The sequence below is a fragment of the Neolamprologus brichardi genome, chromosome 9 (genome assembly GCF_056152115.1).
Source record: "Neolamprologus brichardi isolate AB-2024 chromosome 9, ASM5615211v1, whole genome shotgun sequence".
Classification (NCBI taxonomy): domain Eukaryota; kingdom Metazoa; phylum Chordata; class Actinopteri; order Cichliformes; family Cichlidae; genus Neolamprologus; species Neolamprologus brichardi.
Genome location: NC_142112.1, coordinates 17,950,839 through 17,966,270, shown reverse-complemented (window position 1 = coordinate 17,966,270; position 15,432 = coordinate 17,950,839). Strand labels below are relative to the sequence as shown.

At 38.4% G+C, this 15,432-nt stretch overlaps 2 protein-coding genes across 2 annotated transcripts; one reads left to right on the top strand and one right to left on the bottom strand.

Annotated features, from left to right (window-relative positions):
• Positions 1–204: 204 nt before the first annotated feature.
• LOC148101421 (uncharacterized) lies at positions 205–1,610 on the bottom strand. Its single transcript, XM_087845615.1, has 4 exons — positions 1,580–1,610; positions 806–1,170; positions 620–703; positions 205–471 (listed from the first exon to the last, which is right to left on the bottom strand). Exons 1-4 carry the CDS (start codon positions 1,608–1,610, stop codon positions 205–207), a joined length of 747 nt encoding a protein of 248 aa, XP_087701741.1.
• Positions 1,611–13,673: 12,063 nt separating this feature from the next.
• LOC148101420 (homeobox protein Dlx4b-like) lies at positions 13,674–15,059 on the top strand. The gene is made up of 4 exons (XM_087845614.1): positions 13,674–13,704; positions 14,094–14,458; positions 14,561–14,644; positions 14,793–15,059. Exons 1-4 carry the CDS (start codon positions 13,674–13,676, stop codon positions 15,057–15,059), a joined length of 747 nt encoding a protein of 248 aa, XP_087701740.1.
• The last annotated feature ends 373 nt before the right edge of the window (positions 15,060–15,432 follow it).

Here is a 15,432-nt window from a genome sequence, read left to right as displayed (position 1 = left end):
GCTTATTTTTCCTTGTTTTGTAAAAGTGTAAATGAGTTTTATCAAACCTGCCTCTGCGTTAACTTTTAAATAACTTTACATTAAAATGAAATCATAAAAAAATAAAATTTGCATCCAGTATATCAGAAATGCCTATCTTAAGGCTTCAGAATGATAGTTGAGAAATGAAAGAGATGTAACAGTAGCTACAGCCATCTTTAGCTGTTAGCAAGGCTCTCCGCTTTCTCTATAAAAACTGTGAAGTCCGGGGTTGTTCATATTCCATGCAGTGCTTAAGACACCAGTGTTGCAATCATAATGTCCGTTGCCTGGTGGGATCGACATGCCAAACATCTGGGGTGAGTTGTGGAGGGTCAATTGAGGTCCAGAGACAACATTGCCCACAGCATCGGGATAGTGGGCCTGATTATTTGCACCCTTTCTCATGAAGCTGATGTCCAGTTGTTCGCCGAGTGAGGACACTCCCTGAAACTGAATCACAGACAGATGCACAGTCAGTAAAACCACAATACAGAGTTCTTGTTTTAAATTATAAACAATACACTTCATCTAATTAAATGAATTCCCCAGATAGTGACTGAATTAAAAACAGTTCTGTTTAATAATTGGAGATACTTACATGAAGTGGGACGCCCTGATTGAGATGTTGAGAATCTGGACTCCTCCTAAACTTTCTTCTTCGGTTTTGAAACCAAGTCTTCACCTAAAGATGGAGGAAAACGGAATAAATTTAATGAGTACAATAGACCGAAAATTCAAAACGAATTTAGTTCCTTATGTTCTAGTAACCTTGACAAACACTCACCTGTTTGTAGGTCAGTCCTGTCAGCTCTGCCAACTCTGTCATCTCTTGTGGTTCAGGGTAATGTTTCTGATTAAAGTGATGGACAAGAGTTTTTAACTGGCTGTCTGAGAACAGCCCCCGGGTCCTTCCTTTGAGCACATTGGCCTTTTCTTCCTTCACACACGTAGTACGCGTGACGGTGTTGCTGCCCTCCTGGTTTCTTGGGGCACCAAAAACCAGTCCCTCCTCCGTGACGGAGCTGGAAACAGCTTCAGCAGTCTCAGACATGTTGTTGCTCATCTCCTTAGCGAGAGCTGCCTCAGCCCATGCTGCAAGTTCTTCCAAGGGAAGACTCCCTTGCAGGCTGCTGCCAGAAATCCACAAGTCTGTGAGGATAGAAAGACAGAGGCTAAGTAAGCACAAATATATATGGTCCACATGGGTCACCGTGGCTACTGATATGTTTTGGCACAGTTGAGTTCTTTAACAGAAAATAATACAAAAGGGATCAACTGATGAGCCTTAATCAATTTTCCACACACACAATTTCACTTGATTTTACTTGCTGAATTATTAAAATGTGCCACCAGATGTTGCCAATTAGAAAGTTTAAAAAGGGACTCAAAGCCCAGATGGTCCTGAAGTGGACTCTGTTCAGCTGTGGAGGGAGAAATGGTGACTTCTGCAATCAGGACTTACAAAACAGAGTGAAAGGGTATTTTTGCTCAAAGATGTCTTCGAGGTTAGCCAACTCTGTTCATATTAGCTCACTAGACAACAATGCTGAGTACATACCTGGAGAAAAGTGCATCCCATAATCTTCCATCTTTAAAATCCCAGTGATTAAAGCAGGAAAGCTGGAGAAAGTATCTCTGCTGAAAGAGCTCCAAACCAAGCAGGAAGGTGAATTAAGACTTAAGAGCAATTCTCCTGGGCTTTTAAGGACGTTTGTGGGTGTGGGCAGGAATGTGGGGTGTTGCGCTTCATCTTTTGTGAGTCTCTTTACAACCAGTCAGGCTGTTTCTACCAACTAGCATCATTTACATTTCTTTAAAATGCTGTTTCTCAGGTCTGAAAAAAGAAAGTACAGTTAGAAAGCAGCTGTACAAATGAGCTTTACCAAATCCTTTCAGCTCACACTTTATAAAATATGAAACACTTAATGCACTTAATACACTTAAATCAATTAAATAAACCCATCTTTACTCATGTGTTTGAAATACATGATGGACTATATAATGTGAAAAATTCTCATTTTGTAAAGAAAACCAAACCTGTTGAGTTGCTGACTGAGAGCTGCAGCTGGTGTAAATCATGATTTTATGGATATTTCTCACTGGTGAGTTGAGAACAGTTTAGCTTGTTCTGCTTTCATGTCAACTAGATCTGTGTTAGATGATTTTGATTTAACTTCCTGCTCTGGTTGTTTCAGACAAGCAACCAGTTTGATCTTTGCACCGATGTTTAATTTACTTTCTATTATCAGAAGATTTGTGCACATAGTTTATAATTTCAAATGTATCAGAGCAAATACAGCTGCTCTTTAAATATATTTTTGCATACGTTCTGTATTATTTCAGTGAGTATTGAAACCTGATGTTCAAAATGTTTTAAAATAAGCCAAATCATACCAATATTACACACAAATAATGAATTACACCTCTAATTTAGATATTTTTGATCATGTGGAGAACATTTGGAGTTTATAGGATAGCAAATGGTAGCTTTCACCTTCTTTGAAATGCACCTCTACATTGTAAAAGTCTCTGACACTAAAACACCCACATAAGTCAATGTCAACAAAAGCAAGGCTAACGATCCACATCAACGCTCGTCATAAACCCACAGACACATGCATCTGGCCCCCTCTGGCTCATTCAGAATTAGAGACGCACCCAGTTCAGCCAGTGACCACTAAACATACGCTAATGTGTCTTTTAGAGTTCCTGTATCACACCCTGCTACCTCTGATTAATTATCAAGTCAATGCAGACAGATGGCACCAGGGCCATGAGAGATAAATGAGGGTAAAGGTGTTTGTGTTGACATGTCTTAATTTGAAGTAATTTTAAAGACACAGAAGTCATATTGTTTGCAGATGACACAAAGTTATTGTGGAAGTAACTTGGAACAACTTCTGAATGAACTAGAAAATAAATTTAGGGCTTGGTTTTTCTATAATGAACTAACACTGGACATGAGCAAAACAAAACTCATACTATTTGGAAGATGTACAAATTATATCATTGATAAACTGATGATAAATAACAGACTTAGGATCATAAATAAAACCACTTCAACAGAAATGTTGTGGGACAAATATTTGTTTGTTGCTTTCTAAATTATGTGTAGAGTTCTGAGGTAACCAAGTCTTTAAATGTAAGAGTATTTAATAAAAATGCTAAAAAGTGGATTTGGTGGTTCTGTTGAAGTGGTTTTATTTATGATCCTCAATTCCTTATTACTCTTTGTTGCACAAAATGGGTGTGTGTTTTATAGGTCATCGATATATTTGTAATGTGGGATGACCACGATAGTTTGTGATGCATTATCACGGGAATAAGTTTTTTTTTTTCAGATAATTTATTTTACTTTTATGTTATTTATCATCAGACTCCTGAACAGTATGAGTTTTGTTTGCTCAGATTCAGTGTTCATCAATTATAGAAAAAGTCATCACTTTCTTAAATTCATTCTCTGTTTCTAGTTAAACTTTGTGTCATCTGCAAACAATATGACTTCTGTGTGTTTGGAAGTACTTGGTCACTGGCTGAACTGGGTGCGTCTCTTATTCTGAATGAGCCAGAGTGCATGTGTCTGTGGGGTTTATTTATTTATTTTTATTTCAGTCAACAACAACAACAACAGATTATAATTTTACATAAAAGTACTCAAACAGTAACTGAAAAAGGAATAGGCTGAAGCCTTATGGCTTATACTTATCCTATCCCTTACCCCCATAGAAATAATCAAATCCTTAACCAAGAAAATAAATAGCATTGATAAATAAGTTGTATAACAGTTTGAAAAGAAATCAATGATAAATCAAGAAATTAAATCAACACAAAAAATTTTTAACAAACCAAATTTCTATAACCTTGTATATTACTAGTTTTTAAAATCTTCCTAAAGAATGAAAAAGAAAAACACATCTTCAGTTCATCATTAAGTCCATTCCATAATTTCACTCCCAAAACTGACACACATCTATACTTAACATTGGTTCTCACTTTAGGCATTTCAAACTTATAAGACCCCCTCAAATCATATTTTCCATCTCTTAGTTGAAACATACTTAGAATACAAATTGGAACATTCTTTTTAATCACACGATATATCATTTCTAAAGTTTTAGAATATATAATGTCCATGAATTTTAACATAGATGATCCTACAAAACACTGGTTGGTGGACTCCCTATATCCAACTTTATTTATTATTCTAATAGCTCTTTTTTGCAATTTAAATATTGAATCCAAATATGTTTTGTATGTGTTCCCCCAAATTTCTGCACAGTAGGTCATATAAGGCAAACAAAGGGAAGTATACAATAAATAAAGGCAGTTCTTATTCAAAAAATCTCTGGTTTTATAAAGAATAGAAATTGACTTGGATAATTTCCATTTCACATGTTCTATGCGGGGCTTCCAACAAAGTTTATCATCAATAATTACTCCTAAAATTTTGTCTCATATACTCTTTCAATTTCAACATTATTTAAATTCAATTTTACTTTAATTTTACTTTTACTACCTCCAAATAACATAAATTTCGTTTTACTTTCATTCAGTGATAGTTTATTAAATACAAACCATCTATTTAACTTCATGAGTTCCGTTTCCACTGTTTTCAGTAATTTCTTTATGTCTTTTCCAGAGCAAAATAAGTTTGTATCATCAGCAAACATCACATATTTTAAAGTATCACTGGCTGTACAAATATCATTTATGTAAAGTAAAAATAACTTCCCAAAACAGATCCTTGCTGAACTCCACAAGTTACTTACAAGTTTATGACGAGCGTTGGTGTGGATCGTTAGCCTTGCTATTGTTTACATTGACTTATGTGGGTGTTTTAGTGTCAGAGACTTTTACAATGTAGAGGTGCATTTCAAAGAAGGTGAAAGCTACCATTTGCTACCTTATAAACACAGTAATGTTCTCATCCTCATCAAAGGTTGTGCGTTTGCTGATGTCTGAGCTGACAATGCTTTTGTGTCGTTTGTCACACAGTGTTGCAAGCTGAGGTCCAGCTGTTATGTTACAGATTTAAAGGTAGATTTGAAGTGCTCAGTGACGCTTGACAAACTGAAAATTTAAAGCTTAAATATGATGTCATAGTTTTAATCACATATTGGGTCTACGTTCAAGAGTTGCACTTCAGTTCCATCCTGCAGTACATCGACCTTCACCTGCTGGAGCTGAAGTGAAGGCCGATGGGATGATGCCCTGATCCAGTTCATGTGTGATGAGAAACAGTTAGAGTGAACTAAGTGAAGCATTGACTTTTTTCCTGTTCTTTTCCTCATTTTATCTGCCCACTGAGTTTTCATGCCATGAGGACGAAGATGATCTGTTGTTGCGGTGACTTCAACTACACACACTTCTTGTTTAATGTTTGACCACTAGGCTGGACTGTTGAGTATGTACATGAAGTGTTTCTGGAATCTTTTGAATTCAATGGTTAATCATCTGTCACACAAAACCTCTGCATGTCCTCCTTCACTACATCCATGAACCTCCTCTCTGGTTTTCTTTCTTTCTGTCCTGGCTGGCAGCTCCACTCTTTTAAAAAATTAAAAAAAAAATTATTATTTTATTTTGCCTGTTCAATATGAGAATGTGAATGCTAATTGTTCAAGTGTAGCTTTGATTTTGTGTGTGTGTGTGCAGTGAGGACATTGCTGCGACTTTGACCACACACACTTGTTATATAATGTTGGACCAGTAGGTGTCACTGTTGTCCATGTACATGGAGTGTTTCTGGCGTCTGGAGAAAATCAGAAAGAATAATGAACTTTTTAACACTTTATTAAAATATATTATAGATTTTCACATAGACACATGAAGCAGTATTTCATTCTACCAAAGTCCTCATTTTTTTGGAAGAAAAATCATTGGTGATTCATGCATGTCTGACTTCAAAACAGACGTGCATGTGTGATTGTGTCATCTGGGGCAGGGATAGCTCAGTAGGTAAAGTGGTTGCCCCATAATTCACTGGGTGAGTAATTGGCCTACGGGGATCAATAAAGTATACATTATTGTTATTACTACACAATTCCTCTAATTAGTCCACCCTTTTTCCTCCTCAAGTTTGCCTCTATCATGCGCTGGTTGTAGAATTTCTTTGAGTGGGGGCTGGCTCTTGCTTGTATTCTAGAAACATAAAAATAAAAACACTGTTTGAATAGTACTGCCATCTTTACCACCTCTTTCATTTTCGATGGGTCATGGTAAATCACCTTATCAAGAGCATTCTCAGCCCATGTAGTGAGGTCTACCAGGGGACGACTCCCTTTAAGGCTGCTGCCAGAATTCTAAGACTAAAAGGCAAAACTGGTTTAAGTATTTCTGCTGGAGCAGGTAGTTTGTTGCAGAGGCTGCAGAGCTTCTGTTTAAACTATAATGTTTTGCAACATAACCAACCATGCTGATGTCAGCTCAGTGTGAGTGGAAGACATAGGCATGATAATCAGTGATGTATTCACAAACTGCAAAAGGATGTACCTGTTCCAATTCACTTCCTTGGTGGTCATAGAGCACTTTTGGTGAGGTGAGGACATGCTTCTCCTTATGAGGTGCTAACAAACAGCATCAGCCGTGGAAGCAGTGTCTGGTGGAAAAGCCCACACCAGAAATATATATGCTGGGTGGAATAGTGAAATGCCCGGCTAAGTCAGGACAGACAAAGCAAAGCCACAGGGGAAAATTTTTCACCATACCCATTTATTAATCCTGAGAAAACGGAGATCTAAAGAAAACTAGGTGCTAACTTTAACCAACATTGCAATCAAAGCAGATTAAAGAAAACAAAAAAACAAGTTGGGTTAAGCACAAACAGGCCCACCAGTCAGGCTGAGGTGCTGATTAACAATACATATCAGAGCAACAATCAGGATATCAACATTCATTTTTTCTGTGGTGCACACAGGTATGTCAGTCTGTCACAACTTACTGCTCTGTTGTCCTAAAGATGACCAATGGCTGGAGCTCAAAGTGCAAGTAAAACTCAATCTACACTCCACCCTCACAACTGAAGCAACAGCACAGAGGTGAGTCTTTGCTCCCCAACCTTGTGTTCAGTGGAGCAGAGTGCTTTAATTGTCAGGTGGAGGTAAAACCTGCAGTCCGTGGCTTTGTCCAAATTCATGGGTAGCATGCTTTGAAGGTGGCATTTGTAGGCAATTATGTCACAGTGACGTGACGAAGGTTGTCCAAATTTGAAGAGTCCTCCAAATGTGGTGACAAATGCGTCCTTTTTTCCCCCCAGATGTGAAAGATGGGTCGGATATATCCTTCGTGGCCCACCCTATCCCAGGATTCATTGCGGGTCAGATAGGAGAATTTTTCTCATAACAATCGCAGATGAAGCAGGAGTTAATTGCGGGAGAGGAATACACTTTTAAATTTAAGTATATGAAAATCTGATGGTACAAACAAATGTTAAGTCTCTGACAGAAGGTTTGGAGACATGTACAATGTTCAATTTTTAAGGTGTGGGACTCGCATTTTATTTACAGCTTTTCAAGACAGATAATATTCAGTATACACATTGTAGGAGCCATATGAGTTGTTCCTTTTTGACTAAGTGGGTTGGTTTAAATGGACTCATTGTATTGGTGCACGGGTGTGGGGCGTGTCTCATGGGTGTAGTAGATGATAAATGTGGTTGCACTCACCTGTTCACGGCACCTGATGTTGATGAGCAGAAAGGTAGGGTGAGCATGAGGCAAAACTTTCTGTTGAGCGCATCTTGAATGATTTTGATGTATTTTGTATATTTGTGCACTAATTGATGCCATAGGCCAAATTGTAAATTGGCATTGTAATTAGTGCAGTTATTGGTGAGTTGCAGTTATTTGTTTGTGCAATCTGTGCATTTGTTTAATAGTTAATCCCATGTGCTGATTTATATATTGGACAGTTGCATGTGGAATAAAAGGAGCAAATGGTACAGAAGTGTATTTTATGCGTTTATTGTTGCGCGTCATCTGTGTCCTCATGTTTAGCCTGCCGCGGCCATAGGTTGGAGGAGCCGCAACAAATTGTCAACAGAAAAGGTTTGTAGGTTTTATTGGATTATTTATATATAGATGAGTTTTATTGATGAGAGTTTTATAGTTTGCTGTTGCCTTTGTCCACGCAGCTTTTAGATTAAGCCTTTGGCTACACAAAATAGATTTCTGTCAGGAGTCCTATTCCCCTGTTAGGTTTCAGCAGTACAGCTGCACTAGGCGTTGTACTGATTTGCTTTCTAGTTATTGTGCATCAGGCAGCTGAAGCCATTGGCTTGGGAGTACCGCCGCAGTTTGTGTTTAAGACAGTTTGTCTTCCTCACAGCTGACGGTATGGAGGTACATAAATACCCACCGCTAGTATGTACGGAAGACTAGGTTGAGTTAGTTAGGTTTAATAGGCAGATAGTGGGGCATATTGCTCCTGTTAATGGTGTGTGTCTAAGGTTTATTGAAGGGAATGTCATCAAGTTGATGTGTTGGAATGAAGCTGTGTGGCATAGGTGTAGTTCAGCATTTGGATTTTGTAATGTTTTGAAGAAAAATGGAGACACACCAATTAATACAATGTGGTGATGTGGATGGAAAGAAAACCGACTGCTAAGGCTTTGGAGAATCAGCTTGAAAGGCTGCAAACAGAACGTCACACTAAGATTAATAAAATTAAAAAGGTCATAAAGGTTATTAAAGAATTAAAGCAATCTGAAGATAATGTTTCCACTGTTCAGGCTCAGTTAGAGAATTTGTCTGTGTTACTTAATGAGGCAACTCGTCTGCATGAAACCTTGCTTCCTTTGCTTCCTCAAGAAGAGCAAGAAAAACACACTGCTTGGTTTATAAGTGTGCAAGCACATAATACTGAGTTTATGGAAGAGATAAAGAAATGGCTTCATGATGCAAAGGGAAACCCTCAGAATAAAAATCAGGTGTCTGAGCTTGATTTGCCACATTTAAATCCACCTGGTGTTGAGTCTTCTGATGTATTACCTGCTGGAAATGGTTCGGGTGCTTCTAGACACACCGGGAATGTTGGTAAAGGTGCTGTGATAGATGATGTTAATCCAAGTGATAGCATCTCTAATGTTGGAAACAAAAGTTGTAGGAAAAGTAAATCATCACTCAATAGCTCAATGGTTTTATCTGCCTTGTCAGCACGCATAACGGCAGAGGCTGACATGGCTGCCCTACTTGTTCGACAGAGGTTGTTGAAAGGAAGGCATGATTTGGAAGAACAAGAAACAGCTTAAGAAAAGAAAGGAGCTGCTTGACTTAGAAACTGAAATAGCAGCCTCAGCAGCAAAGGTGAATGTTTTAAAAGCTTCTGAAATGTCCCGAGTCTCAAGTGCTGTTAATGGTAAATCTGATGGAATGAATTTGTATTTAGAGCAAGAACAGGGGAGTTTAGGCGTTTTAAATCCTAATACTCCGACGTTCAAACCTGTTACCAGAAGGACCATATCAGGGTGTTGATGCAAGTGATCATCAAGCGCATGTATTGGATGTGAGGCCCAAGGTTAAAAATATTTCTTAGCCTAAGGTCGTTTCGTTGGAACAGTCAGAGACTAAGTTATATCAAGTATTTCCAGGTGCAGTTTCAACTACTCAGATGATGTCGCAGTCTCACGCACAATCAAAACCTCTTACACATACAGCGCAAGGTAGTGAGGGTCATGGTCATCTAGTCACAGTTTTGAAGAAACAAAATGAAATTACAACTTCATTGGCTGAGCAGCAGTCTCTGTTTTTGCTACCAGGGCGTGACATTAAGTTATTTGATGGTGATCCTTTGCAATATCAAACATTTATGAGAGCTTTTGAGCACATGGAGAGTCAAGCTCACAGTGCTAAGGATTGTTTGTATTTTCTCGAGCAATATACTAGAGGCCATCCAAGAGAAATGGTCAAAAGCTGTCAGTATATGCCTGTTGAGTGTGGATATGCTAAAGCTAAATCTTTGCTCCAAGAGAACTTTGGCAATTCGCTGAGAATTGCTGCTGCCTACATTGAAAGGGTCAGTAAATGGCCAACTATAAAATCTGATGATGTGAAGGCTTTGCAGGAATATGGGTTTTTATTAAGGCAATGTTGTAATGCAATGGGAGACGTTGAGTCCTTGCATGAGTTGGATGTCTCTGCTAATATGCAAGCAGTTATAAAAAAGTTGCCTTATAAGCTCAGGGATAAGTGGAGGAATGTTGTCTGCGATCTGCAGGAGAGGTTTCAACGTAAAGTGCTTTTTGCGATGTTGTTGAGTTTGTTGAAAGGCAAGTTAAGATCGCAAGTGACCCATTGTTTGGAGATATACAGGATCCTCCAACAGTCATCAGAAAAGAGGTGAGGAATGGTAAGTCTCAGTTTTACCCTAAGGCTAAGTGGAGTAGTTTTGCTACTACAGTGGCCAAGGTGGAAGGGAAGATTGAGCCAGTGTCGAGGCGAGAGAGTGGTTCAGTTGTGACCAAGGTTTGCTTGTTTTGTGGAGCAGGGCATATGTTGGATTTGTGTCCTTCATTTGAAAGAAAGTTGCACTGTGAAAGATTATCTTTTTTGAAAGAGAATGGTGTGTTTTGGTTGTCTGCACATTGGGCACAGAAGCAAGGACTGTAGGAAACGTCTCTTGTGTAAAGTCTGTAAACAGAAACACCCCACACTCTTTCATATCCACTCCAAGCAGAAGGAAAGTTTTTCAGTGCAAACTAAAGGAGGGGGAGAACCACCAGATGAAGGTCCTTCATGTGCAGTGCAAAGCAGTGGTGTTACTAGGGCGGTGAGCAAAATAGTGCTCTATCCGTAATACCAGTTAGAGTGAAGTCCAAGAAAGGTAATCAGTCACTGATAACCTATGCTTTTCTAGATCCTGGGAGTTCAGCTTCATTTTGTACTCAAGGGCTCATGAATAGGCTGAATCTTTCAGGAAGGAAAACTGGCATTCTTTTGCGGACAATGGGTCAGGAGAAAATGGTCAGTAGTTATGTTGTTTCAGATTTGGAAGTAGCTGGTTTGGATTTAGATCACTACTGTGACTTGCCTGACTTATTTACTCAGAAAAGCATTCCTGTTCATCAATTCCCCGACAGGAAGATCTCGATAGATGGCCACATTTGCGCCATATTAAGATACTGGAGATTAATTCCGGGGTAGACCTGTTGATCGGGACCAATGTGCCCAAGGCTTTAGAGCCATGGGATGTTGTTAGAAGTCAGGATGGAGGTCCCTATGCAGTAAAAACTATGCTGGGTTGGATGGTGAATGGTCCTCTCAGAGGATTGTAAGACTGACAAGCATTTCCGTGGCAAGATTGGATGAGCTGTGGGAACGTCAAATGAAGGCTGATTTTCCAGAATGTATTCGGGATGAGCAGTTTGCTTTGTCTAGAGAAGATCAGCAGTTTATGAAGTCAGTGATGGACTCTTTTAAGTTGGTTGATGGTCATTACACCGTTGGTTTACCTTTTAGGTGCAATCGGGTAAAAATGCCAAATAATAGGAAGGCTGTAGAACAGCGAGCTATGAGCCTTAAACGGAAGTTTATTAGGGATGGTTCATTTCATGTCGATTACACCAGTTTTATGACTGAAATCATTTCTAAAGGGTATGCAGAGAAGGTGCCTGCTGAAGAATTTGATCACTGTGATGGAGGATTGTGGTACATTCCACATCATGGGGTGCATCACCCACAGAAGAAGTTGCGAGGTGTCTTTGATTGTGGTGCTTCATTTCAGGGAGTGTCTCTGAATGGACAACTTCTGAAAGGCCCAGTTCTACTAGCTTGCTAGTACAAATGTTCAGAGACTGAACATTTGGATGTTCAGTCTTTGACAGAAGGTTTGGAGACACGTAGAAAGTTTTGAATTGGTGAAACTAATATTTTATTCAGTTTCTGAAACACAAGGCAGATAATATTCTTCATGTACATTATTTTTATTTATTTTTTTTTACAAATATTGGAACAACAAAATTAAACAAAACACAATTTCATGAATTCATCTCTTAATGTTATATCCAAAACTCTGATGTTCTCTTTCATGACTTTTTAAACTACATCAATTCATCAACGTCAAAGTTTGATATGTTACATTAGACCTTACTACAAGCTTGCTGAACAAAAGGATTCCTTTCAGGTCTTGTTCTGATCAAGTTCTAAATGTTATGTGTCAAAGATTTGTGTTACTTTATAAATTATGTGTAGAGTTCTGAGGTCAACCAAATCTTTACATTTAGGTGTATTTAATAAAAAGGCTAAAAAGTGGATTTGGTGGTTCCTTTGAAGTGGTTTTATTTATGATCCTAAGTCTGTTATTTATCATCAGTTTATTAATGACAAAATTTGTACGTCTTCCAAATAGTATGAGTTTTGTTTTGCTCAGATTCAGTGTTAATTGACTATAGAAAAAGTCTTCAATTTCTTAAATTGATTTTCTAGTTCATTCAGAAGTTACTTCAACAATAACTTTGTATCATCTGCAAACAATATGACTTCTGTGTCTTTGCAGTTACTTCAAATTAAGACATGTCAACACAAACACCTTTACCCTCACTTATCTCTCATGGCCCTGGTGCCAACTGTCTGCATTGACTTGATAATTAATCAGAGGTAGCAGGGTGTGATACAGGAACTCTAAAAGACACATTAGCGTATGTTTAGTGGTCACTGGGTGAACTAGGTGTGTCTCTAATTCTGAATAAGCCAGAGGGGGCCAGATGCATGTGTCTATGTGGTTTATGATGGACGTTCGTGTGGCTCATTAGCCTTGCTTTTGTTTTACAATGTAGAGGTGAAACTACCATTTGCTACCTTATAAACTCAGTAATGTTCTCTACATGATCACAAAGATCTAAATTAGAGGTGTAAGTCATTGTTTGTATGTAATATTGGTATAATTTGGCTTATTTTAAAACATTTTATACATATCAGGTTTCAATACTCACTGAAATAATGCAGATTTCATGCAAAATATATTTAAAGAGCAGCTGTATTTGCTCTGATACATTTGGAATTACAAGCTATGTGTACAAATTTTCTGATAATAGAAAGTAAATTAAACATCGGTGCAAAGATCAACTTGGTTTCTTGTCTGAAACAACCAGAGCAGGAGGTTAAATAAAAATCATCTAACACAGATCTAGTTGACATGAAAGCAGAACAAGCTAAACTGTTCTCAACTCACCAGTGAGAAATATCCATAAAATCATGATTTACACCAGCTGCAGCTCTCAGTCAGCAACTCAACAGGTTTGGTTTTCTTTACAAAATGAGAATTTTTCACATTATATAGTCCATCATGTATTTCAAACACATGAGTAAAGATGTGTTTATTTAATTAAGTGTATTAAGTGCATTAAGTGTTTCATATTTTATAAAGTGTGAGCTGAAAGGATTTGGTAAAGCTCATTTGCTTTCTAACTGTACTGTACTAGTTTTTCAGACCTTTACAAATGTAAATGATACCAGTTGGTAGAAACAGCCTGACTGGTTGTAAAGAGACTCACAAAAGATGAAGCTCAACACCCCACATTCCTGCCCACACCCACAAACGTCCTTAAAAGCCCAGGAGAATTGCTCTTAAGTCTTAATTCACCTTCCTGCTTGGTTTGGAGCTCTTTCAGCAGAGATACTTTCTCCAGCTTTCCCGTTTCAATCACTGGGATTTCAAAGATGGAAGATTATGGGATGCACTTTTCTCCAGGTATGTACTCAGCATTGTTGTCTAGTGAGCTAATATGAACAGAGTTGGCTAACCTCGAAGACATCTTTGAGCAAAAATACCCTTTCACTCTGTTTTGTAAGTCCTGATTGCAGAAGTCACCATTTCTCCCTCCACAGCTGAACAGAGAGTCCACTTCAGGACCATCTGGGCTTTGAGTCCCTTTTTAAACTTTATAATTGGCACATTTTAATAATTCAGCAAGTAAAATCAAGTGAAATTGTGTGTGTGGGAAATTGATTAAGGCTCATCAGTTGATCCCTTTTGTATTATTTTCTGTTTAAAACCCAACTGTGCCAAAACATATCAGTAGACCCATGTGGACCATATATATTTGTGCTTACTTAGCCTCTGTCTTTCTGTCCTCACAGACTTGTGGATTTCTGGAAGCAGCCTGCAAGGGAGTCTTCCCTTGGAAGAACTTGCAGCATGGGCTGAGGCAGCTCTCGCTAAGGAGATGAGCAACAACATGTCTGAGACTGCTGAAGCTGTTTCCAGCTCTGTCACAGAGGAGGAACTGGTTTTTGCTGCCCCAAGAAACCAGGAGGGCAGCAACACTGTCACACGTACTACGTGTGTGAAGGAAGAAAAGGCCAATGTGCTCAAAGGAAGGACCCGGGGGCTGTTCTCAGACAGCCAGTTAAAAACTCTTGCCCATCACTTTAATCAGAAAATTTACCCTGAACCACAAGAGATGACAGAGTTGGCAGAGCTGACAGGACTGACCTACAAACAGGTAAGTGTTTGTCAAGGTTACTAGAACATAAGGAACTAAATTCGTTTTGAATTTTCAGTCTATTGTACTCTTTGAATATCTCCCGTTTTCCTCCATCTTTAGGTGAAGACTTGGTTTCAAAACCGAAGAAGAAAGTTTAGGAGGATTCCAGATTCTCAGCATCTCAATCAGGGCGTCCTGCTTCATGTAAGTATCTCCAATTATTAAACAGAACTGTTTTTAATTCAGTCACTATCTGGGGAATTCATTTAATTAGATGAAGTGTATTGTTTATCATTTAAAACATGAACTCTGTATTGTGGTTTTACTGACTGTGCATCTCTCTGTGATTCAGTTTCAGGGAGTGTCCTCACTCGGCGAACAACTGGACATCAGCTTCATGAGAAAGGGTGCAAATAATCAGGCCCACTATCCTGATGCTGTGGGCAATGTTGTCTCTGGACCTCAATTGACCCTCCACAACTCACCCCAGATGTTTGGCTGGTCGATCCCACCAGGCAACGGACATTATGATTGCAACACTGGTGTCTTAAGCACTGCATGGAATATAAACAACCCCGGACTTCACAGTTTTTATAGAGAAAGCGGAGAGCCTTGCTAACAGCTAAAGATGGCTGTAGCTACTGTTACATCTCTTTCATTTCTCAACTATCATTCTGAAGCCTTAAGATAGGCATTTCTGATATACTGGATGCAAATTTTATTTTTTTTATGATTTCATTTTAATGTAAAGTTATTTAAAAGTTAACGCAGAGGCAGGTTTGATAAAACTCAGTGAACTTCTTCATCATTTACACTTTTACAAAACAAGGAAAAATAAGCTTGGTCATAGTTGGTGGGGTAGATTAAGGCTTGTGTCAGTGATTGATAAAGTCCCCTTTTTATATGGTGTAACTGTTGTAAAGTCAACATGAATCTGTAATTATTTTTCTTCCAATAAATGAAGACTTTGCTAAAACAAAATACTTTCTCCA